General features: G+C 36.6%; 2 protein-coding genes across 4 annotated transcripts; both read left to right on the top strand.

The window, feature by feature from the left end:
- The first annotated feature begins 1299 nt into the window (after positions 1 to 1299).
- PPP1R17 (protein phosphatase 1 regulatory subunit 17) lies at positions 1300 to 14242 on the top strand. Its single transcript, XM_072413341.1, has 5 exons — positions 1300 to 1364; positions 3585 to 3682; positions 4835 to 4990; positions 7832 to 7978; positions 13952 to 14242. The coding sequence occupies exons 2-5, from the start codon at positions 3604 to 3606 to the stop codon at positions 14014 to 14016; spliced, it is 447 nt and encodes a 148-aa protein (XP_072269442.1). The 5' UTR covers positions 1300 to 1364; positions 3585 to 3603; the 3' UTR covers positions 14017 to 14242.
- Positions 14243 to 15964: 1722 nt separating this feature from the next.
- On the top strand, positions 15965 to 25946 carry LOC140331267 (uncharacterized). 3 transcript variants are annotated; one of them, XM_072412139.1, is made up of 2 exons: positions 15965 to 16049; positions 21078 to 25946. In XM_072412139.1, exon 2 carries the CDS (start codon positions 21099 to 21101, stop codon positions 23373 to 23375), a length of 2277 nt encoding a protein of 758 aa, XP_072268240.1. In that variant the 5' UTR covers positions 15965 to 16049; positions 21078 to 21098; the 3' UTR covers positions 23376 to 25946. The 3 variants fall into 3 exon arrangements, with proteins under 3 accessions (XP_072268240.1, XP_072268241.1, XP_072268242.1); XM_072412140.1 differs by lacking the exon at positions 15965 to 16049 and adding an exon at positions 16068 to 17909; XM_072412141.1 differs by lacking the exon at positions 15965 to 16049 and adding an exon at positions 16068 to 16246.
- The last annotated feature ends 172 nt before the right edge of the window (positions 25947 to 26118 follow it).

Here is a 26118-nt window from a genome sequence, read left to right on the forward strand (position 1 = left end):
TTATTTTCTCTTATTTCTTCATTCCTAGAGGCTCTTGGTTGTGCTTTTTTGGTTTGTTCTGGTTAAAGGTGCTCCAAATATATACTAGTAATGGATGAAGTGGTCCTCACAACTTTTTTCCATGCACCCTGGGTCTTTTCTGATGGCAGCTAGGGCAGTCATTCCACAACACTGGTGAACCTCTGACATGACCACCTTGAGAGAATGGTTTAAAGAAATAGACCATATTCAGTATATGGAACAATTGGAGGTTTTAAAAGCGGTGGTGACATTTAGCAGTGGTAAAAAAAAAAAACATTGCACATTTGTAAAGCTTGGCAATGTGCTTTTTGAATGGGACAGCACAATATAATGATGGGCGCATAGCAATTTCAACTCTCTGTTATAAATATGCCTCCTACAGGTTGACATTCAAAAATCTGGCCATCGATAATCCGGATCCTTCAGTTTCCAGCATAGATTTCGGAACGCATTTTCAAATTTACACTGTTTTCTGGAGGGGCTGTTTATGTTTTCATACTGCTTTACTCCAGAATCAGCTGTTAGGTCTTTCCTTGCACAAATTGAAGCCGTTCCTGTTGCTGAAGATGCTGTTACTGTCAGTCATGAAGATGATCATCCTGGCGAGGGTACAGTAATGATTACAATTCTGAGGCACTATTTTGTTTAGTTGAACTAAAATTCTGTAAAGTTTTATCTACTTGGTGAACAATAAAATTTAATTTACTTTTCATTTAGTGTTATTTCATTTTTAATATAAAAAGCAAACATAACCTTCAAAAAAACGGGATTTTTGAATATCTGGCACTCCTCAGGTCCGGAGGTTGCCGGATTTTTGAATGTCAACCTATAGTTGATGTTTTTAAAGTAGAATGATTTAGTCCTTTGTAGACCAGCAGTACCAATGAGGATGAAATTAGTTACTGGGCTTAGTCATTTTTTTCAAATAATAAAAAATATTTAAAAGAATTAGGTTGTTTTATATACATCCTGGCCTGTATTATCAGGAACGTCCTGTTATGAAGAAAATCAAATGCACTGTTCTAGTCCATTCATGTAATTATCAATAAGGTTGCATCATCTTTGTATGAAATCATTGCATAATATCATGCAAACATTACTGTCACTAATCTTTTGATTTTGTTTTTGTTGTTGTTTTACTTGCTTACATAAGGTCAGGATCTTAACAAGATTATGTATGAGGGACCACAAATACATTTTGGAGCTCTGTGCTTGGTCCAAGGCAAATACGTTTCCATAGTAACTTATGTTCCAATCATTTAAAAGGAGTGCAGAACAGAAGGCTCTGTCAGCTGGACCAGCAACAAAGCCTGCACAAAGCTCCCACGCAGCCCTGCACTATTGTAAGTACAATGTCTTTGATCAAAAGTCTTGCATCTTCTTTCTGCCTGCTGTTTTCATTTTATTAGTTTATTTTACAACTGTTACTAATATGTTAATTTTACCAATATTACAATATTTTATTTTTATATATTGGGAAATTGCATTTCATTTTCAAAACTGTCTATTTCTACATCAATAATTGAACATATGATAAATGGTTGTTTATTAAAAAATACTCTGTCACTTTGGACATTTTTTCTTACTATTTACCATGCCAGATAGGGCTTTATATAAAGAATATTTAAGGCAATATAGTAAAAGTATTGATAATAAAAGCAGAGCAGAGCTAAAGTTTTTAAAAAATTATTAGCCATATACTGAGCAAATAGGTATCAGAGACACAATAAACAATCTAAGCATTCTGTACACAAAATGTAATGGTTATATATTTTAAAATAATTTGAAAATGGTGCTACTATTTTAAGAGGGTATGTAAATGAAATACTTACATAAGTTACAAAATGTACACATCCAAAATGTACATATCCATATGAAATGCCCTGTAAAAAAACTATTTACACTAAATTTACACATTAATTAATATTTGATATCCTACTGACAAAAAAAAATGATGAACAATGATTTAAATAAATTAGAAAAAAATATATCTTGGAGCATGGCATATCAGTTCTTAAAGCAGAAGTAAATTAATCATCAAAAAAATTCAACAGGAGGTAGAGGTTTTTGGTAAAATAGACACATAGTCTTATTTGCCTAAAAGCTTTTTCAAAGATTATGTTTGCTTTTGATATTTAATTTTATCATTCTTTGGCTAAAGGTCAAAGATCATTCTTTGGTCCATGCACCATGCAGTCTAGGGACTAGCTCTATTCTCAGAAGCGGAGAGTAGACCTGGATACCGCACACAATGTTACTCCATTGCATATGCAAAAGTTAAATCATCAGTAGCCATCCACTGGCAGAAGATCATAGTAGCCCTGGAAGAGTCAGCAGCCATCTTCAACTTGCCATTGTTTGTAGGCAGTAAGAAAAAGAAAAGAGAGTGCCAAAACTGTCAATAATACTGTGCATACTTGCCGATTATGGCAAAAGCTCACCACCCACCTTCCTGCTAGTTATTTTCTATTAGGAGACCACACTTTAATTACAGTAATTTGAAACACACATATCAAGAAGATATATACATGCAGGTAATTCTTGGTAGATGTCACATGTATTGCTTTATAAATGTGTCTTACTGTGTTATTTTGTCTGCAATTAAACCTCACTGTACATAGGTACAATTAACGTGAATTAAACTGATTACATGACATAGTTTCACCTCGAACAGTTTTAAAGTGGGTTCCCTTAATTTAAATAACTAAAACTCCAACTCCCAAGTATCTTACATATAGATTTTCCTACATAATAGAAAGTCTGATTCATTGATTATGGGTATGGACTTTTTTTGTAGAGGGTTAAAAGTGTGACAGATATGAGAGTGGGCAGCTCTCTTATGTCCTTTTGTCAGCAAAATCACTAACCTAATTCCTGCAATTATTATAATTAAAATGAACTGAATTGTCGTTCATAACTAAACAGCAACTTTTTTTCCATAAGGTTTCTAGATAAAAAGTTAAATGATACATTTTTAGGTGTTATGTAGTGATTTTTTTAAGCATGATGCTTTCTTATTCTATTATTTATCCTTATGAGGGTAACATCCAGCCAATTGAATAAAATAAATTATTCATGGATATTGAATAAACAAGTCCATATCTACAATATGATGTAGACAATGTTATAATACTGTGGAATATGTTTTTTTTTCAATTGTAATATTTAAAAATGGTTACATTTTTTATTTATATGTCACTGTACTAAATATTGTACTTGTGTTATTTCAATAAACTGCTTTAAATACTCATTAAAAGATAGATATACTGCAATGTTTATTAAAAATCAAACTACATGCATAAGTTCAGCTTTCTGATTTAAATATTTTACCAAATGCCAACCTAAACTGAAGAAATAAAATATAAAAATCTCCAATAAACTCTGGAGGAACACCATTTATTGAATGGATTTTTACTTTAAAAATGGTGCAGCTATCATACCATATTTACTATTCTTTTCTATATATCCTATAAACATAAGAATTAAAAGGCTAACTCTATAACTTGTATTACAAATACATGTTGGTGGATATGTAACCCTTATTGGGGGTTTTCTTTTTACAGTTCCTGAAAGAAATCAATTATGTCAACAGAATTTGTGCCGCCACTGGATATCTCAGAAGACATATTGGATAAACGAGAACAGCACTGTAAGCTTTTAGGTAAATACCATTATTGGAGTTTGTCTTATAATTCATTAGATATGATGATGAGTCATTCAGAGTCACTCTCAAATGCCATGGATAATGACTGACCCTGCTAAAATTGAGAAAGCTGATATCACATGCCTTCTGGTAACAGATATTTAGCCAGATGGGAAGGGAAAGTATATTGTTTCGCCTCCTGGGGTCACAAATTGAATGACTGGCATTGTTAACTCCTTGCTGTGATGGTTCATATTATTACATGCTCCACTGGAGTTATATGCCAACATGTGAAATGCAGTTAAATGTTTTCACTAGTAATATTGTAACGCATTGTACCATGTTGGCCATAGATAGCAGCAAGAAAGTGAAAATATTGTGATACTTTTTATCGGCTAACATGATATGATATTTGTCATGCAAGCTTTTCAGAATACACACATTCCTAGTGGAAAGCACTTTGTTTACCTCTGAAAACCAAGACATTTTAGGGCTGAATATGTTTCTATTTAGTTTAAAGAATAAAATGTAACAACATAAAGGGATTTCCTAACTTTCCTTCAAAAAATTCCGTGGTGAGATGACTGCTATTGTTTTTGAAACACTTGGATTGGAAGATTCACACCAGGAAATGTTTGAGGGAATGTCAGATTCCCTACTTTATAAATTGAACCCAGTGATGACTGACCAGGAAATGTTTGAGGGAATGTCTAATTCCCTACTTTATAAATTGAACCCAGTGATGACTGATACAGACATAACACAGCAAAAAGGTATCCAAGAAAAGTGCACAAACCAATTGGTTCAAAGTAGTGGGATTTTTCAGTCATATAGAGAAAAAAAACATGATAACATCAACAAAATTTTATTGTAGCATAGTAAAAGAAGTGACATTTTTAAAATGGCATACTATAGTCTCCACGGTGTCACATTCCAAAATCAACAAATGATCCAGGATTACCCTCTATGGTGATAGATATAAGACCCCCAAACACAAGGATATCATCCAGGATACATAGGGGGAATCACAAATTAACATGGGAGTTATCCTACTGGGGTATTATCAAAAGCTTTGTAATTAGGAACAGTTAAAAGTTTTTCTGACATCACATATTTATAAATACACTGTATACAGCTTTATATTAAGCACATTGTTGTTGTTGCTTATAGAAAACCTATCTGAACAACTGATAAGGAACTGTGATCTCCAGAAAAAATCAAGAAGTGGAAAAAACAGCCAAATTTCAACAATGCAGAATGAAATGGATCAAAAACAGCCTAGAAGAAAAGATACTCCAGCCTTACACAAGCCACCATTTGTACCAGGTATATCAAAAAACTACGATCTGGTTCTCTTTCTGTACAATAATTTAAAGCATACCAAAATTTTGTTTCAATCGCTTTTATTGGTTATAACAACAAGTTAACATACGTATACATAACTCAAGGTTTACATAGAACACACAACATTATAGAAAAAATATTTTGGGGGGGTACCCCGACATGTGTGGTGATATAGAACAGGTGGCATGTCATTGTTCAAGTGCAAACCGTGCAACTTAGTGACCGAGGACCTTTACAAAAATAGGCTCCCGGTCAGTTTATCCAAAAAGGAAGGGAAAACCAGAGGGACAAAGAGGGTAAGGTTAGGGGAACAAGGGGGGTAAGAGGGGGCCTGACCGGCCCAGTAGCCGAACAATCGCTTGTGTCAAACATGCTTATAAGCTAGAGTAGTTTCTGCCCTTAAGTATTATAGTGCCTACGGCCAGTGCGTTTTGAATTGAGGTGATTCCTTAAACCAGTCCCACGTGGACCATGTAAGCATACCAAAATTTTGAATTGGACAAGGCTCTTTGGTACCACGCAGAAGATGACAATGTGTGCCCCTGTTAGGCTACAATGACTGGCTGTAATGGGCATGACCTGTTTATATTGGGACAAGGCTTTGAAACAGGTGTGACTGCTACTGGAAGTATAATACTTCCTAAATATGCTACGTTAAAAAAAGAAGTAACTTTTTTTTACTCATAACAGAACATTCAGTACAGCAACAACAATTGAAAAAAATCTAGGGACAAAGTTTTAATGAGAGAGACAAATGAGAGACTTTGATGTCAGTGCCAATTAGCAGATATGGGCAGTATTGTCATATCATTGATATCAGAAGCTGTTGTAGAACTGGGAGTTTATTTATGTTGAGGTTTGTAATTCTACAACAACTACACAACAGAGGCTGTAAAAACTGATAGTTTACTGCTAACTCCTCTTTACCGACCTCATCCTTCTCATTCTTTCTCTTTCCCCTTATTCTAACATTACCTGCTCTCGTCCACATTCTAAATTTTCTCCCAGGAGCCATTTAAAGCCCAATGCACCCTTAAAATCCACCTACCTAATTTGGTTTTCTCCATAAAATTTAGGCATTTCACCAACATAGCTACATTTTGCATAATTTTCTCCTACTTTTTGAGGAAAATAAAAATTAAATTTGGTGATTCCTATTTGTAGCAAGCCATTATTAGCCAGGCAGAAATTATAGGGCAGGTTAACCAGAAATGTTTTGCTGGGATCATTATTGTGGTCTAAAAGAATGTATTTGGGGAAAACTGTAAGTGTGGAGGTATACACTGAAATGTAAAAGCAGTAAATGTGAGAGGTAGACGACAGCTGCCCATTTTTCCATACAAGTATGAAGAAGGTGGCCTTAAACAGAACCCATAGAGCCTGTCGGGACCACCCCTGAATCAGAAACAAGAAGATACATAAGGAAATATGGGTGGGACAACTAGCTAAAGCTAAGTAATGTGTAAAAAAGTGGTATAAATAGTGTTAAATAGGTGTTTTAAATAGGTTAAAATAATAAAAGGGTAGTGATGAAATGAATCACAGTGGGCACTGTACACTGGTTTTTATATACTGCTGACTTTAAAGTAAGGCCCGCAGCAAGGGAACTAGGCGTAGAGCCTGCATTATAGAGTAGGAGGGCAGCCCCCTGTAGGTGATTAAAGGGTTAAGTTGGCTTAGTGCAGGGGTGGAGGGTGGGGTTACAGAGGGGTCGGGTCAGAAATGAAGGGGGAGAAGAGCAGAAGGATTAAATAGGATGCTAGTCAGAAGTGAAGGGACAGTTTTTGCTAAAAAGGAAATTTCCCACCCACCCTCCCTGTTAGAAAGTGAGGGGCGGTTGGGGTTCAGGAGGGTAAGAGTCCTAATGGTAATCTTAGAAGGGCAACCCGACGGTAGGGTGCCCTTTTAGGGGGGTTTTGGTGTGGGGCCCCTGAGGAAGTCCTGGGCAGCTAGGGAGCGGTGTGGTAAAAAATGGATGTTATACTGCCTGCAACCTGGTTGGTTAAGTTTAGAGCTAGTTGGTGGACATAGTGCAATTGGGCACGATTATTTAATCGGGTGTTATACGGTTATAAGTGGTTGAGGAAGGTTGTATATGTTAAGTGAAATTGTTTTATGGTAATTGCATGTAAAATAGATATGCAAAAGTATGTAAATATGTTCATTAAACATGCAGGTTATATTTATGGGTATTTATTGTTATTGTTATTAAAAAAATGGTTTGTTATTTTTGTTAACAAACGGCTGCTTGCCAGCTATTTTAAGTCCAGCAGGTGTCAGTGTGCTTTCTTGGGGGGAAGGCAATGGCTGGTAAATGGGGGGGGGGGGCGGTTTCGGAGTTTAAGGGGTTTTGGAAGACAGGGGTCAGAGGTACTACATATACTACATATAGTAAATATATGACTTTATTTTATTATTTTTTTTCTTTTAACTGTACCCTGTTAGGGCATTTCAGCCACACCCATCATTTGGCCTATGTGGACTCCTTGACAATTCTAGACAATGATACAGGAGGGGAGCCCATTCAAAGTTTTGCTAGACGGCTCAATGATTTTTAGTTGTACCCCTGACTACAGGGCATTACACAATATTAATAATTATGGCTTGGCTATGCTTTCTTTACATTACCATGTAAGTATTTACCTTACGATTTTTGGACTAAATTGGATCATAAAAAACGGGTTTTTTAACTTTGTCCACATATTATGATAGGTTTGGTGTGCATTTTACATTTGACTTACTGACATCAGAAGATAAATAATGTGGTATATTCACTATTTTAAACTTTTTTTAATTCACTGTATATGATATTTGTTTTTTTAGATTTTTCAGAAATACTTTTAAAGAAGTTTGATGAAATAGAGATACAACAAACAACTAGAATCTCCCCTCTTCCTATTAAAGAGCCAAATGTGATGAAACCTAGAAGAAAAGACACTCCTGCACTTCACATATCACCACTTCTCCCAGGTACAGTATGTAGAATGCATACATTTTGTTTTTCAATATACTGAAATAACAAAAAATACTTTTAATGCCAACAAGTTTATCCTAAATCCAGAACTGTTAGGTATTTGGTATAACTGAATATCTACTGCTCAAATGTGATTATTCTGGGTGACTGCTAATCCTGCTTTCAAAGAATTGGTGGTACCAATATAACCTTTGCCCACTACAAGAAAATATCCCTCATATCCAGTCAAAAAGTGTACTAGGATAGGGTGTGGTCCTCGCCTCTGAGGATTTATCAATGGTTAAGTAGAGGGCCCCTGTTGTAGATCTTGTTCTCTGTTACCCATCTTGCTGGAGTAGTCCTCTACTTAAGCCTGTCTGGTAGGCTTTTGGAACCCATTGTGGATATTCCCTTTACTTCCATATCTCATGAAAATGGAGACAAATTGCAAAATGTTTTGGGACTTAGGTATTAGTTTTTATATTTAAAGGATTAAGAGATATGAATTAGGAAGTCTATGAGACCTATGGAGGAATTATGAGAATAACACATTATTGTTGAATTTGAAACATTGGGGTTGATTTAATAGGGACGTTTAGAGATAATTCACTTAGCTGGGTGAATATGGCAAAAAATTCATTGGAAACTGGAATATGTTTTGTACAGGTCTCTGTACATTTTACACTTGTATTATGAATAAATAATCCTTTTAATGAAGATTATGTGTAGTTACTGCGAAAAACAACGAAAGGATAACCCCAACTGATTTTCATATTGTTATTTTAAAGGAATCATTATTAGTACCATTTTTATCAGGGTGAAATTTTGTATTTTTGCAAATGCCAAAAGACATTACTAATTACCTTCATGTTATTAATCTATTACAAAACAAACATTAAAAAAATCAATTTATATGGATAGAAAACAGGAAATGAGTTTAATTAATACTAATGAGGGTATATCACATACCTGATTACTCCTTTGTTACAGTAATAAACTCTGAAGTGCCGTTTGAGACCTAAGCTCTTAAGACTACCATTAGGTGGTTTATTACAGGAATACTCTGTAGTTCAAACTACTGTAGTTCATTCTGTAATTTTCAGTGAATGGCACCTTGATTGGATAAACACTATTATTTCACATTTTATGGAAATGTAATTGTATTACAAGGAGAAGCAACTTTACAATTAAGTGGCAATCACATAATACAGAGTTGAAATCAAATACAGTTTTTTTTTTAAATATATTTTTATTAAGGTTAACAGTATAAAAATACCACGCAGACATTTCTTTTGTATTTTACAACCAGCAAAGATCAATAAAAGAAAACAAAATAGACGATATAACATTTGCAACGCTAGTGTAAACATTACACATGTTTTTATGGTAAACGCTAAAATAGGTCAATACTTGTTGCATTAATGGTGTTACAGTAAAATAGACCGAACTAGAAGTTACATACCAATAGGCGGGTCATTTGTTAATTCTCTTTCGAGGTACCATGTAGTGTGACGGAAACAGTTGTACATGTATTTGTACATGTAAATACTGTAACATGTTTTTGGTTTTGATAAAAATTTAATGTGTCAAAAAAACTTTCCCAAGTCTCAAAAATAAATTTGAGTTTTAGATTCTTTGTGGAAAGAAGCCTCCATCCATTCCATTTTAAACAGGTCTTGTAGTTTAGTCATAAAGAGACGCATCGTTAGGGGAGTGGACTCTAACCAGCAGTGCAGAATAGTTTTCTTAGCAATAGCTGAGAGAAAAAGTGCTAATCGTTTGGTGCCTCTAGTAAACCGAACGCCCCTTTATTCCACTAAAAAAAAACTATCCATTCTGGCGTGAATGGTAAATATTTCAGTAAATATCTATAAATATAGTGTACCATTTGCCTCCAAAATTGCTTAATAACGAGGAATTCCCAGAAATTAGCCGCTTGGGCTCCACATTTAAAAACATGCACTCCCATCTGAGAGACCAATCAAATACACTGTTTTAACCTCCTTGCCGTTAAGCCCGACCTTCGTACGGGCTCAAAAAAGTTGCTCTTTTCGTTAAGCCCGAGATTTTCCGTACATTAAAATCCCCACTTACCCAGGTAAGTGGGGATTTTAATGTAGGGAAAATCTCGGTCCCCCTGTGCTCATCCAGCGTCGGGTTCGTGTTCCAGCGTCGTCCTCCGTCAATCGTCGTCCGTTGGTCTCCGTTTCCAGCGTCGGGTGCCTTCTCGTATACCAGCGGGACCAGGTAAGAAGCCGGCCGGCATCTTGTGCTCCGCTGGCCGGCCGGCGGAACGCAAGATGCCGGCCGGTTTCTTACCTGCTCCCGCTGATCATCCAGCGTCGTTCTCGTTCCAGCGCCGGGTGATCTCTGAAACAAGAAGCCGTCCGGCAGAGGAAAAAAACAGCCGGCCGGCTTCTTGTGCGTGCGTGATGACGTCGGCACGTGTGCGGGAAATTCAAATAGAAACTCATTCATTCATTTTGTATTGGATTCAATACAAACTCCTGTATTGAATCCAATACAAAATGATTCAAATAATTACAAAGTATATAATTGGTAAATTCAAACTGTCATTTTGTATTGGATTGAATACAAACTCCTGTATCCAATCCAATACAAAAAATAAAAAAATAAATAAAATAAAAGTAAATAACTTGGAAATTCAAATTTATATTTTGTATTTGATTGGATACAAACTTGCGTATCAAATCCAATACAAAAAATAAAAAAAAATAAAATAAAAGTAAATAACTTGCAAATTCAAATTCTTATTTTGTATTGGATTGGATACAAACTCCCGTATCCAATCAAATACAAAATAATTCAAAACAAACCCCCAATAAATACAGAATCAAAGTTTTAAAAATTGCCAGGTATTCCCTGGATGGCTAGTGTGTAACACTGTGTCTTATCTTACCTTTGCTGATCTTCGCCTAATTTCCTTTAATTTTATTAAAAGTATTTTTTTTTTACATGATTGTGTGTTTCAAACATTTTTTATATTCATATTATCTACTAGAACCCCTGTTCGTACATATTTCTGTAAGTTACAGGTCTACCATTTAAAAAAAATTTTCATGAAAAACAGTGGATCACTTTTGGTACAGAAATCTAGACCTCAGTGTAACGCTCAGGTGGTTAACTGCTGAATATTTTGCAATTGTGATGTAATAAAAATCAATATAGTAGGCCTAAAGCATATGGTATATTCTACCCTGCCAGTAGACCTGTAAACCTATAGCTAGACAAACATGTATGTTTTTAGTATAAAAAGAAAAAGGGAAGACACAAGGGGCGCACTGACAGTTACAACAGACTTGGCTGCCTTCAAAGTATTTTAGGTTTACTGACACTGCCTAATGTTTGAACTTCACCTTTAAATATACTCTGCCCCTAGAATAAAAAAAATAAATGTTGTCCAACCTAGGGCCCTGGTGCCCACATCCAGCCCTTTTGGTAATTGTATGGTAGAGGTATTGTATTGAAACATAGTCAGTGTTTATCTTACACTGGAGTTCAGTGTTTAAATTGGTTGTTTGATTAAAGTGGTGGCTTGATTCCTTTCTTTCATACCACCTTACTTTTACTATGCTGTCCATTTGTTTTTCTTTTTTTATAATATATCCTAACGGGAGGACTATCACATACCACACATTATATTTAAGCAGGCAGTATGAAGCACATTTGGTTTCTCCAATCTATGACTAGTGAAGCATGTCCAAAGTCAACAACTCCTATAGTATGTTTGGTGATGAATGATCTCTGACCATCTCCTCTAGCATTTTGATTCTGGCTATCTGCAGTCTCTTACAGCTTTTTTAGCATTATATATACTAAATATTCTATCCTTTTTGCAATGTCAGGTTGTTCTGATATGAAAAGTTCCAATATTTCCATTACTACAATAGGCAGCCTCTTTGGTCAAGAATGTGCAGGAAATGACAGACAAGAATATTAGAAGACTATTAGGTGGTGTGGAAGCTTTGCTTGTTGGAGCTGCCTAGGATTTAATAGTCACAGTGGGGTTCGCTTGGCTTCTGCCTACTTAGTTTATGGCATCTTAGTTCCTTTTATCTTACTGTCATCTTTATGTAGTACATTTTACAGCGTACCCTAACCAATATCACTCTCCTTCCTCTAACAGAGCTCAAAGTCTAATGCCCTGACTATATAAGGTCACTGGCCACTTCTTAAGTACATCTGTTCAACTGTTTGGTAATGCAAATATCTAGCATAATCAGCCGATCACATGGGAGCAACTAAATGCGTTTGGCCATTTAGACATTGTCAGAATCACCAGCTATAGTTCAAAGCAAGCATCAAAATGGGGAGAGAGCTGATTTAGGTGACCATGAACGTGGCATGGTTGCTGGTGTCAGTCGGGCTGGTCTGAGTATTTAGGAAGCTGCTCATGTGCTGGGATTTTGTTTATACAGCCATCACTGGATTTTACAAAGAATGGTCCCCAAAAAAACAAAATATCTAGTAAGTGGCAGTTTTCTGTGCACAAATGTCTTTTTGATGCCAGGGATCAGAGAAGGAGTGCCATATTTATTTGGACTGATAGAAAGCAAACAGTATGTCAAATACCAACTTATTATAGCGAATGTTTGAAGAGGAGCATGTCTAAACACATTGAAGCTTGAAGCAGATGGGATACAGCAGCAGGACAGCATACTAGGTATCATTCCTGTACAGACATAAAAGCAAACATGAGGTATCCTACAGATTGCTACAAATTATACCAACCAAAGCATAGGGGACTTTAATGGCAAGAATATGTCTCTATGAACCAATAGGTTTATATAATACTTACATTTCCACAATACAAATCATTTTTTTAAAAACCTTTATTATATTTTTTAAAATCACACAAAAACACTTACCTCTTCCTCACTAAAGCACAGACACCTTTCTCCTCCGTATGCGGCCAGTTCTGACTCTGGCCGTGCCTACACTTCCGAGCTTTATCAGTTTCGCTCAACCTGTCACCGGCCAATCAGGAAATAGCCTCCTAATCATCCCTGGCTATTTAGCTAGCTCAGACACAGCACTTAGCATTCGTTCATGCAACGTTTCTCCACTAGTGCCGAGCCCCTAGCTTCTGAGCTAGTTCCTGTAACCTGTTGTTTAATTCAGTGTTTCCTCTGTCCAGCTCCGGTGGTAACCCCTTGTTGCCCAGTCTGTTGTTTTCAGCCGATTCCCTTGTGCTGTTCCAGTGTTCCTATCTGTCTGTGGATATTCATATGTCACCTGTGTCTCCTGTTGTTTCCAGTGTCTCCTGTGTCTGCAGTGGCCCCTGTAACACTGGCGTCTAATTCCTAAATCCCTTGTATTTGACCCCTGGCTTTAGACCTGACTTCTCTTGCTTGCTGCCTGCCTTGACCCCAGCCTTTGTTCAGCCTTATTCTTCTGCCTTTTGATTTTGTACCGTGTATCCTCCCACCCACACTAGCGTACCCAAGGACTGCAACCTGGCGGTAACCAGCAGCACATTATCCTCACCACTAGAGGCTCTGTAGAGGACCTTGTTGTCGTAGCATCCCTTAGTGGCCCTGTTTACCTAAGCGTTACATACAGTGTTAAGAGGGTGCTAAAATGGTATTTAAAAAATTACATATATCAACCTATGAATAAATCATTACAGCAATATTTTTTTTGATAAATGAACGCTGAGTAACCGAGCTGTTGAAATGACAGCTCAGTACTGTAAATTGCACAGGCTGTCCCTGTGACAGCTTCTTTCTGCCTGCTCTGTTTATCTTATGTAAAGCTATGATCTTTGGGGCTGACTTACTAGTTTTAAACCTCAATCCTGCATAATGCAAAGATCAGCTCACAAGCCATCAGCTGGAAAGTCCTGATCTATAGATACCAACCTTAAGAAAGAGTAATTAAAGTGGTGAAATGGTCTATCATTGAAACTGTTTAGGGTATTTTTCACATATTCAGTCAGAACTTTTTTTGAATAATTTCTCTCATAACAGGTGGAAAACTTTTAAAAGAAGACAGCGGAACCATAATTATGGAGAGTGAAGAAAATGATGGATGAGTCCGAACAGTTGACCTTAACTGCTATTATTTATACAGCTCCTTTCATCCATAACACAAAAGGAAATGTCACAATGGGTTTTTAAAAAAAGAGAGCAAGCAACTGTACTGGGATGTTTTGTAATTTTATATATATATATATTTATTTGTACACATTTTGTTGGTTTAATACATTCATGTAAAACATGTCTGCACAATCATTTTATTATTAACCATAGGCCTCAAATAAGTAACTTTTTATTATATAGTAAAACAAAAAACTGAAAGAAATAGCAGTAAACGAAAGCATATTTAAAAGAACAAAATTGTAATATTTTGAAGTATATTACATGAGGTACAATTCATTCCTATAAAGGTGTAACAAAAATAATTTTTGAGGCTCCCTTTAAAACCTCAGCATTTTGATAATTTACATGAACACACAGTTTGTATCATGTGCTAACGTGTGTTAATTTCAAACAAACCAAACGCATTAAAAGCCTAATGTACTGCAAACAAAATAAATGAGAGGCAGGACCAAATACAGGAACTAAAAAGGCTAGTTAAATGGTAATGGGGAAAATCACTAGAAAGCAAATAGGTAAGAAATAACAGACCAGGTAAAATGGGAAAAATGGGTGCTAAATGGAAGGAATGGAAACAAAAAGATTGCACCGCAAGATTGATTCCAGTCATGTTAACCTCCCTCTTGAGGATCTGTTCTAAGGGGTTCCAACTACCGAAATTTTAATTCTCATTAGAAATTCTAATGTTTACTATAGGGAATCAGAACATAAAGGATATTAGAAGGATCAAGAATGTAACTTGACCGAAGGCTGCCATGGGTAACCTAGTAGACCAAAGTTCAAACCATCAAGACTAAGATCTGATGAAAACTGAGGCTCAAAAGAACTCCCAACTGATAGATTCTACATCAAGAAAACTTTGGAGGTTCATAATTATGTCAGAAATGTCTTTTTATACCACGAAAACTACAAAAAAAACTCCACTGTACAACTGTACATTCTTACTACAAAAAAAAAGCATAGACAAAGTGTAATGCAATTTTTTGGGGGAAGACTTAGTAAGGTGAAAGAAATGTTCTTTTATCATTCATCAGCTGAATAAAAATGTATAACTACCAACTTTTCCGCACAAAAATAGGCACACACAAAGTGTATTGAAATTTGTACTGGTTCAGAGTAATGACAGAAATTTCTTCTAATGTACACAGGGGGAGTATGAATGGTGGCAGAAATTTTGTAATGTCATCTTCTTATAAACATAGGCACATGCAAAGTGTAATGCAGATTTTTTGTATAATGTCCCCTACAAAAAGAACCCTATATACAACTGTAAAAACTTTCTTACTGCTAAAATTGGAACATACAAAAGTGTAATTTAAATGTTTGGGGAAGTTTACAATAGGAGGATATTGCAACACATCATCTACATAAAACTGGGCATTATTGTTCTCATCCACCCACTGTTGGGCTTTGCTGGTCCTCCCCACCCTCCACTGGGCACAACTGTTCTCCTTCTACCTCCATTGGGCGCTATTGTTCTCCCACAACAGGTCTGAACAAGCCCAAGTGTACAACATAACACACAAATGTATGCATTATTATTTATATGTAATTTATAGTTACAGTCACCACAGACCATACACAGTGTATACAATATTTAGTCTCAGACATGGTGGCCCTTTTCATCAACTTCCAAATTTGGGACATTTGGCCATACAAATCCTTTAATATGTCATTAGGTGAGATAGGAGGAACAACAAAACTAAAATATTTTTACCAGGGCAAACACTTTGTGCATGTGTAACAAAAGGAGATACTGTGAGCATTTACTTCAGGATATAATGAAGCTGCAAAGATGGCAGTGTTTCTTTAAGCCTGTACAGCACTTCCTGTAGCTGCAAATGGGGAGGGGGAGAGCTGAGATCTCTCAGACATACAAAACCTTGACACTCCTGGAAGTATTAGAGGTGGGAGGAAAGACAATTTTTGTGGCTAGGGAGAAGCTGTAGGAATAACAGAAGCAAGTACAGTGAGTATTCATTTCTTCTAACATAGATATATGGAGGCTGAGGACTGTGCATTGATGTCAGTATAAGCCTGTCCTGCACTTCCTGTGGCTGTAAAGAAGGGAGGGGGACATCTGTGTGATCTCAGACATAAAATGCTTCGACACTCCTGGAAGTGTCAGAGGTGGGAGATAAACAGATTTTTGCCATCAGGGACAAGGTAAGGGCTTAATAAAAGGAAGTAGGATGAACACTCTTTTCATGCTTTGATATAGTGAGCTTGTAGTTGCAAAGCACCCTGGGATGTGTAGTCCGGCTTGAACAAGGAGGACTGCCAGCTCCACACTTTACCAATGATAAACAAAAGGACATGGCCAGTACAGCGATATACCTGGGGTTCACTGCTAAGGTTTAGAGCTGAACAATCCAGCATCTGGAAGAAATTGACTTCTCCAGTGTCTGTACCGGCTGTGCACACCATATGTAACACAACTTGTCAGTCTGCCCCCTCCCCTTGGCTACTGCTTTCCTATACTGCCAGGCTTATTCACTAAAGAGTGGGGGGGGGTTCACCAGTCCTGGAGGAAAAGGAATGAGGGCAGCCAGTGGCAGCATAGGGCTTTTCATAGAGCTGCAAAGTCAATGAAATGACTTCCACAGACAAGATTGTGTGTTGAGAGAAACAGAATCATGTAAACAAAACTTGTGATACTTTGTTTCCTGACCTAAATGTCAGCACATTTAAATCTCCAGCAAGGCTGTTATGCTGCTGTGTGTTATTTGTTTTACTGACAGAGCTGCAGGTTTTGTGTTTGCAGTAATCATGGTGCATTTAGCCATGTGTGATCCCAGGATTTAGAATCCCATGTGTACACAAATCCTGCAGGATCCCTGGCTGCTAGGAGGGAGTCAGTATGAGGTATTGTGCAGTGACAGCAGCATGCATGCCCTCAGGTTTCATGTACAGGTTATCAATGCAATGTACACAGCACAGCAGCACATATAGCTGGTACACTGCAATGTCAAACTGCATTACTTTGCTTCATAGTTTCAATAAATGAAAGAGGAAAAAACACCTAGACCTAATGATATCCTAATGATATGATGACCCTAGATATAGTTACAAATGCCTGGGATAGTTTAACCCCCTAGCGTTCTAATTCTGTCCAAATTTCCATGCAAGAAGCGTTACTTTTTTTGCATGGTAATTTATTTAAATTGTAGTTTATAATTCTTAGGCATAACTCACCGAAATATGTCCAATATATATTAAATTTAATAATAAACTTAAAATAAAAAAGACAAAAACCTATTAAACAAAATAGTTAAACATGTATTGTAGGTGTACAGTAGCATCGATAATATGTATATAATAATATATATATTATATGAAAATTTCTTTGTATTGGACTCATACAATACAAAATTATTTAAATTTCCCACTGATCTACCCGCCTGCATCGTTTTTTTTAGGTTAAAGCTATCCCGAGTGTGACTCGGGATTACCGCTATTTGCATGTAAAATCCACCGAGTCACACTCGGGAATACTGCTGGGGGGGGGTTAATGCAGTCGATCAGCCCGGGGCGCAGGCGCTGCCATCTTCGTCTCTTTTTCCGGGTTCTTCTTCCTACGTCACCCGATGCAAGCATGAGATCTAGTGACGTAGTTTGGAATAAAAACCTTGCTGAGTTTAGGTCCACTATTCCCTGGTGGAAGACAATGTTACATTGAAACACATGAACCTGGAAGATTCCCACGAGGTAATGTTTGAGGGAATTTCTAAAAGGCCACTCAAACATAAAGCAGAACTATACAATAAAAAAACAAATCTGAACGCAAAAGAAGACCGGGTAAAAATGACGGTGCCTGCTTTAAGGACAGGTGAGTGTAATTTAAACATTGCAAACAGGCCCTTTCCCTTCTGCAATAAACAACCTGCCAGCTTGCAGTTTAATATTTTAAAGTGGAGTCCCACTCCCAAAAACTTTCTTAGCTAAAACCTTTTCATAACCTCAATAAAATAATGGAACAGTGTGAGCTCCAGGGTGATAAATTTTCTAGGAAAATCTCTTAATCCTTTGAGCACCAATGTATACATTAAATGCATTCCTGATACATAAAATGCATTCTTTATTCTTTAATTTGGGACATGAAACTTGTGAATATGCCCTCCACCTGACCTCTGCAGCAGCATATGTTTAGAAAAATGGAGGATTTCTAACTATACTAACAATCGTTCTTGTGAGATTTCTATAGCAGTCCAAGAGGAAGGGAAGCGGCTGTGGTCTCTCAGGCCTGCAAAGCTTCTGACACTCCAAGAAGTGTCAGATGTAGTAGACAAAACAAATAGCATTTCTATTGACGAACAAAAGTAAGACACAATAAGTACTCATTTCATTCTACTGTGTAGGACCAAAGGGAAGGGCCCTAGACAGGTTTTAGGCTTAGTCTACATGGACGTTTTCGCCAGCATTTAACCTGAGGCTTTAAAAGCCCATGTTTGAAATTCCCATTCTTTCTAATACCCTAATCTACACCGGGGCGTTTCCTTGAGGCATGTTTGTGAGCTTTTTAGATAATGCTCCTTGCAATGTTTTAATATTAAAATGCTAGTTAACTTGGGCAAACGTGTCCATTCAATTTTTAATGGGGGCGTTTTCCAGCGTTTTCCTGCTTTTATGAATGCTTGAAAACATAATTGCAGTAAATTGCAGCATATACATTTTCCAGTATTTTTAAAGGCAAGCTTTAAAACGCCTGAATTTCAAACATGGGCTTTTAAAAGCCTCAGGTTAAACGCTGTGGGGAAACAGCCCGTGTAGACCCAGCTTTATATAGAGCATGGGCTGTTTAAAACTGCTGCAGTGGCTAAGGCCCCCAATAGCACTAAAAATAAACACACACACTTCTCAACCCTGAATTTTTTTAAGCTGAGTGGTAGCCCCTGTATTGTGACCCAACTTATCAGTAACCACCCAAGAATAGCCAGGTGGTTACTGAAAAGTACTGGGTGGTACGAGGCAGAACACTGTGTGTATATATATTGTGGGCTTGATTTACTAAAGGGGCAAAGGTGGCATATTTACTTTGTAAAGTGAATGTAAGAAGATTATGGTAGCTTCACATTCAATATCCAGTCCTGTGTTGTAAAGAAATCTTTCACACATACTTGGCCATTTAAAGTGATCACAGCATAACCTTAGTCACTTCTGTTCACTTTGCTAGGTAGACCATCTCAACTCCTTTATTACCTCAATCCCTGTAATTTATTGTCTGTATCTCCAAAAGGCTGTATAGCACGTCCTGTAGCCGCAAAGCAATCCCAGATGTGTTGTCAGGTATACCATGGATAATAATCAGAGAATTACACTACAAGATGTTACTGTACACATACTAAATGATTGTCACCTGAAAAAAACAGTTTTCGCACCCCCTGGTTGAATAATCCACAAATAACTGCAGAACAATAAATGAATGAGAAGGGAGTACCACTGTACTTTACTATGGAGGAAAAACAATGGGGTGATGCTTGCTTGTCCCCCCATCTATATAGAACAGAACAGCACTGTGTGTAAATTGCTTGTTTGTTTTTCTGTCACTGGAATTTATCACACAAAAAAAAATCAACAACAATCAGTTGCCTTTTTGACATCTGTACAGGGCTTAAGGCTGTTAAATTTATATTTATTATATTAGAGTTGAGCAGCAGATGAGCGTTCTAAATGGTTGTTGGGGTAAACATTTGGGTTTCTGCCGTTACTAAGGTACTTTGTAAGAGAATACCTATTTGCTAGTGGTTGTAATGACCATTCGTAATATGCACTGCTCGCTCCATATCACTCCAACTACTATAAAATGGGTTGGGACTACTTCTGTCAAGTTGTTAAGGCAACTTTTCAGCTCTACAAATAATAGCACAATATGAAACTAATTTTCTTTCTTTTACTTTTCCTCATTTTATGTGTTTTTTTTAACTAATAAAAAATACACTTGTTTGTTTGTTATACCTTTTTGTTTTTGTTGTTTAATTTTTTTTTTTGTTTCTTTCAGTGCTCAATATATAGTTGTTGATTTTGCAGAGCACTTTCTTTGTAGCACCTTATCCCATAACATTGTGGTAAACAAGTGTTCAGTGAGGAACCCCCACAATGAGAAGTTGGCCACAAATTGGTTTTACAGTCCAAAGCACGAGTTGGGGCCACACATTCTTCAGATGAGTCATGTCTCCCAAATGCAGAGCAGCCTTTTTTCTGCAGTTCCTGCTAAAGCCCCCCTAACCATTTTTATTTGAGTGAAAATAATTCAGATTGGGGTTTTGCTTTTGTATGCAAGTGAAAATAAAAAATATGTTAGCTGTCGCTGAGCCTGCCCATGAAATTGTTCCATTTCCTAAACACACTATAAGATATCCCCCAAGAGTGCTATTAAATGAGTGTATTTTCATTCTTATTCATGAATGCATATGATATTGTTCCAGTGCTGGGCTCCCTATGAGCCTTAACAACATAACAGTACTGCCTGTTGGAATTACTTTGCTTGCTATAGACTTTGAATGGAATGTGCAATGTGCTTTTGAAAATGTTTGCAATATCCATGTTTGCTCATGTTTGCATATAGCATATTGAAACTGACATAGTGGGCCTGATTTATTAAAGCTCTCCAAGGCTGGAGAGGATACACTTTCATCAGTGAAGCTGGGTGATCCAACAATACTGGAATGGATCTGGTCCAGGATTCAAAACGTTCTAGCAAATAGCAAATTTTTAAAAAAAAATCCATTCCATGTTTTGTGGATCACCCAGCTTTACTTCTGAAAGTGTATTCTCTCCAGCCTTGGAGAGCTTTCATCAATCAGGGTCATAGTGCCATTATGGGCTGGGCAGACAGACATTTACGGGGGAGGTACATATTTAGGTCTGGTCTAACCTGATGTGCTCAAATCCAAATAATACATTCAAAGTGTTGTCTTTTAACTTTTTTATTCTGATTTTCTGTAATATTTAGAATTTACCTACAATTATTTTAAGTTATATATTTTATTGTTTTCAGCTTCCTGGAGATATTCTCATCATGCCCAAGTGCATAATAACAAAATGCCCTCACAAAACCGGAGGAAAATCTTCTAATTCAGGTGTAATTTTGCATGGTTTTCCTAATTCCCTTGAGAGAATAAAGCAATGGCTTCTGCAAACTGGACAGGTATTCCAACATTTGGATGAAATTGCAGCCATTATCCTGGAGGGGAAGCGTAGTGATTTGTATCGCTTATGTTCAACTCACTTTGTTGAAGACAGCTATGTCAATACAGGTAAACGAAAGAAACTGAAGCGCACAGCTGTACCCACTATTTTTCCAGAACCACCAAAAGGTAGATCACTGATTGAGGAATTTAACATTCTTGAATCAAGTAATCGAGGCAACCAAGCTGAAAGTGAAGGTGGTTGTTCTGTTTGTTTTTTTTGTGGTATGACACCATCTACTAAAATAATGCATGATCAGTCCACACAAACAGAATCTCACATGTTGAATCCTACAATGCCACAAGTAGAGCACATATATCTTCTCACTCATACTACCCCAAACTTGGAAATCGCAAAATCTCAGGAAACATGCCCTAATCTTGGAGCACGATTGCCTTTTGAATGCTTGGAAGGACCGTCAAATGAGAATGCTGTTAAAGCATTGTTAATAGATCCTGTAAGTGCATTCATTGAGTTCAGTATTCCACAACCTACTTTACAGGTTGAAGAACAGCATACACAGGGTAGCATCATTTCATTTACACTAGGGGGTGGATCAAAATCTGAAAAACATGTAGAACAAAGACAAGATGAGGACTGCAAACCCTTCCAGAAAAGTGTTTATGTAACAGAAAAAACTGCCCAGCCATTATCTTTAAGGGATAAGCAATGCAATGCTAATTCCGGTGCTGCTGTAGATCCTATTGCAAACATGGTAAAGGAATCCAAATATATTGTGTTTGAGCAGTGTCTTGACAATCTACTTCACAAGGTAAAGTGTCAAGATCCAAGTGGTTGTAGTAAAATTCTTCACAAATACAACAAAGAATTTCATGGTTCAGCAGTAATTATTCGTGGCAGTTGTGAAGATGGACATTACTTTCACATCTGGGAAAGTCAACCCAAAATCAACCGCTATTACGCAGGGAACATTCTGCTTGCAGCAAGTTTGCTGACAACGGGCCAAAATTTTCATCAGATTCAAGACTTTTTAAAATTATTTGGTGTTCGCCACATTTCAGAAAAGAAATTCCACCAATATCAGAGGCGTTTTATATTTCCTTCAATCCATGACTTCTGGAAAACAGAACAAAATCAGGTGCAAAGCAACTTGCAAGATACACCAATAGCCATCTCTGGTAATGGACAATGCAGTAGTACTGGTCAGAACATAAAATATTGTGTATACACAATGAAGGACATGATATCTGACAAAATCTTAGATTTTGAAGTAGTGCAGAGCACTCAGTGCACATCTTCTAATAAGATGAAGAGCCATGGACTTGATATTTGCATGTCCCGAGCAATATCCAATGGACAAGACATTGCTTTTTTTGCTTCTGACAAGAACATAAGTGTAAGGAAGCTTATGAAAACAAAATACAAAAACATTTCTCATCAATATGATGTTGGGCATTATGCCAGACATCTTAAAAGAAAATTAATTCTTGCCTCTTGTGGACGCAGTGGGATAATCATAAAGCCATGGATATCAAAAATTATTAAACATTTCTGGTGGAGTATTCAGACCAGTAAGGGTAATGCAGCCCTTCTAAAAGAAAAATGGCTGTCTCTTCTAAAGCATATACAAAATATCCACACGTGGCACGATGGTGTACTTTATCACAAATGTGCACATGCAACGTTATCCAAAGAAGCATACTCTAGAACTTTATGGCTTAAAGAAGGTACAATTGCATATGCTAAAGTTTCAGAAATAATCTGCAACCCTGAACTCATGGAAGATCTGGATCACCTGATATTGAATTGTCATACAGATGCACCAGAGGTTTTCAACAGAAATGTTTCACAATTTCATACTAAACAGACTCTCTTTTTTATTGATACCATAGAAGCTAGAACACGACTGGCGGCAATAAATCACAACTACAACATTGACGGAATTACACCTGATCTTCCACAATCTACATATGCTACAACTCCTTTAGGAACTAAGCTTGTTACGCCCAAAAGGAGAAGGAAAAAGTGGCTAATGCACACTTTAAATGAACTAGAGACCAATACACATCTCATCCCTATTCTACAGGACACCCTTAGAATAGCAGAGGGCACAAAGAAAAGTACTTGGGTTTCAAAAGGGCCTTAGATGCTTCTGAACATGGTCAAAAAGAAGAAATCAGACATATGAGATGTTGCCACCACATAGTTTTCCAGGTTTTTTTTACAGGAAAAAAGGATGGTTAACTAAAAACAATAAGATGAATATTTTTTATTTTTTTTTTATTTGTTTTTCAGACTAGTGCTTCTCAACCTTTTTAACATTGAGGGGGGAACCCTTGCTATAATTACTTAATGCAAATGTTGTCTGTACAGATTGCCAAAAAGATCATTGATGCCACCGTCCTTTCATTTTTTTATTACTGGCAGTAAGCATTTCAAATTGTAAATCTAATATATCAGAAACAGTTTGCAAATTATTGTAATAACATCTTCTGCACTTTTACCTCATGTTGTCTCTTTCATTTTATTTTTATTTTAATCTTAGTTACAATGGAATGTAATACTTTAGTAATTGAATCTTGGGTTTATTATATTGTCATTAGAACTATATCTTCTTTGGTTTCTGTATTGAAAGTATTTACATATATCTTCTATATACATATATTTATATGCTGTCTCACACTGTAGAAAGCGGTTTGTTTGGCAGTGCTTGTTGTCATGTGACCATTCTTTACTTTAAAAATATAGCTGATATATGTTTGTTCTCAGAGGCTCAGAAAAAATATAAAGCACTTTTTTTGGTTCATAGAATTCGGATACAGTGAGTATCCTGATATTTTTATCAGAAATTTTGAGCACATAAACATTTTTCTCAGTAAATATAATATTAATTGGGCTATTGAAATTTACACAAGATGTCAGTAACCACCCAAGTAATCCACACATACAAATAAATCACATCAAATATGTCCATACCTTAATTTATGTGTTGTAATAAAGTGGAATGGCACAGGGAAAAAGTGTTGAACATGCTTACTGAAATGTATTTAAAACTTAGTATAAAAGTGAGTGTTGGTAATGACAGCTTCAAGACTCCTCCTGAAACTAGTTGCATGCATTGCTCAGGTGTGATTTTGGCTCATTCTTACACATAAGCGGTCTTCAAATCTTGAAGGTTGCGGGGGCCTCTTGTATGAGCTCTCATCTTCAGTTCTCTCCATAGATTTTCATTTGGATTCAATTCAAACAGCTTTAGTTTCTTTGGCTGGGTGTTTTGGGATCAGTGTCTTGCTGCAATGTCCACTCTTGTTTCATCTTCAGCATCCTGGTAAATGGCAGCAAATTCTTATCAAGAATGTCCTAGGACATTTTTCCATTCATCCTTCCTTCAAGTCTGCCAGTACCATATGCTGAAAAACAGCTTTACACCATGACGTTCCAACCTCCAAACTTGACTGTTGGTATGGTGTTTTTTGGGTGATGTGAAGTGTCAGTGGGTTGTTTCTGACATCCAATGTAAATTTCATGTCAATAGCCTCATTAAAAATATGTTTACTGAGAAAAATGTTGATATGTTCAATACCTATTTCCCCCGCTGGGTGTGAGTGTGTATATATCTGTCATTCACTGAAACATTCCCTGGTGGAGGTCAATGGTTCAATGGCAGTAACTGATTCTCAGCCAGGGAATGGTTTATCAATGTTAGATGCACTTCTTTATAAATATACCCCATTATGTTTTAAATTAATTGTTTGCTCACTGTGAATAATGCATTTTAGGGAAACACAGTAGCATTTGTATACATAATATACAAATGCTGTTGAGTTTCCCTAAAATTATCTAATCTACATAAGGTGTACATAAATGTATTAAATTATATCATTTAATGTGTTATAACACAATAAATAGAGATGAAAATTTTAAACCTTTCAACAGACTGGTAAGGGGATTATTTCACTGTCATGTTTTTGTTGCTGTCCTCGTCCCTGTTTAGTGGGATTCACACTTTTTAACTGTCCTGATCACCAATGTCCCCAGGAAGGAAAGCAGGGGTAAATCCATAATTTGAAGTTGAAATGCAGTGTACATCTCAAAGTCATCTCATTTTTTTTTTTAACAGCAGATTTATTTCACCTTGAAAAAATACCACTCCCCCCCCCCCCCCCCCCCCGGCGAGTCTACAGAACAGGAAGTGATGGTAAATCTGCCTAATGAGAGAGATGGCAACGAAGCTGTTTTATCCCTCCTCTACGCTGTCCAAAAAAAACTTTTGGCTTTAAATAAACATTAATCTTCGGTCCCAGCTTCCACTTAAAACAGCCTCTGCAATCCAAGTCAGCACAGATTACAGTTAAAACTCATTCTGTACTCAAATTCTGTACCAAATGTGTGCTTACATTTTTTTTTCCTGACCATCCAAAAAGACTATATGGTACCATAAGATTTCAAACCATTATTCCAATAGATAACGCAGCTAAATAAAATGTTTTTTTCACTTGCCAAGGATTTTTCAATATATTTAGTGTATTTCAGGTCTGCTGAATCCAGAAATGACATCAGTTTTATTGAATTGGCTACAGTTCTTTTGATACAGGAATCGGAATAGACAACTTTTCCAACAATAAATGTTAACACAGCATTTTATTATCAATCTGTATTTACATCGTTGTTTTGCATTTTGTATAATAAATGTTGCATTATTTTCATGAAACTTTCATTTGCCTTCATTTTTATTCATACATTTTCTTTTTTAACCCCCCTAGCGTTCTAATTCTGTAATTTTTTGATGCAAAAAGTGATCCTATTTTTTTTGCATAGAAATTTTTGTTTATATTGTGGGCTTGTAATTCTTAGGATTAACTCCCAGGTATGATAATTATATTTATTTA

The sequence above is a fragment of the Pyxicephalus adspersus genome, chromosome 5 (genome assembly GCF_032062135.1).
Source record: "Pyxicephalus adspersus chromosome 5, UCB_Pads_2.0, whole genome shotgun sequence".
Taxonomy (NCBI): domain Eukaryota; kingdom Metazoa; phylum Chordata; class Amphibia; order Anura; family Pyxicephalidae; genus Pyxicephalus; species Pyxicephalus adspersus.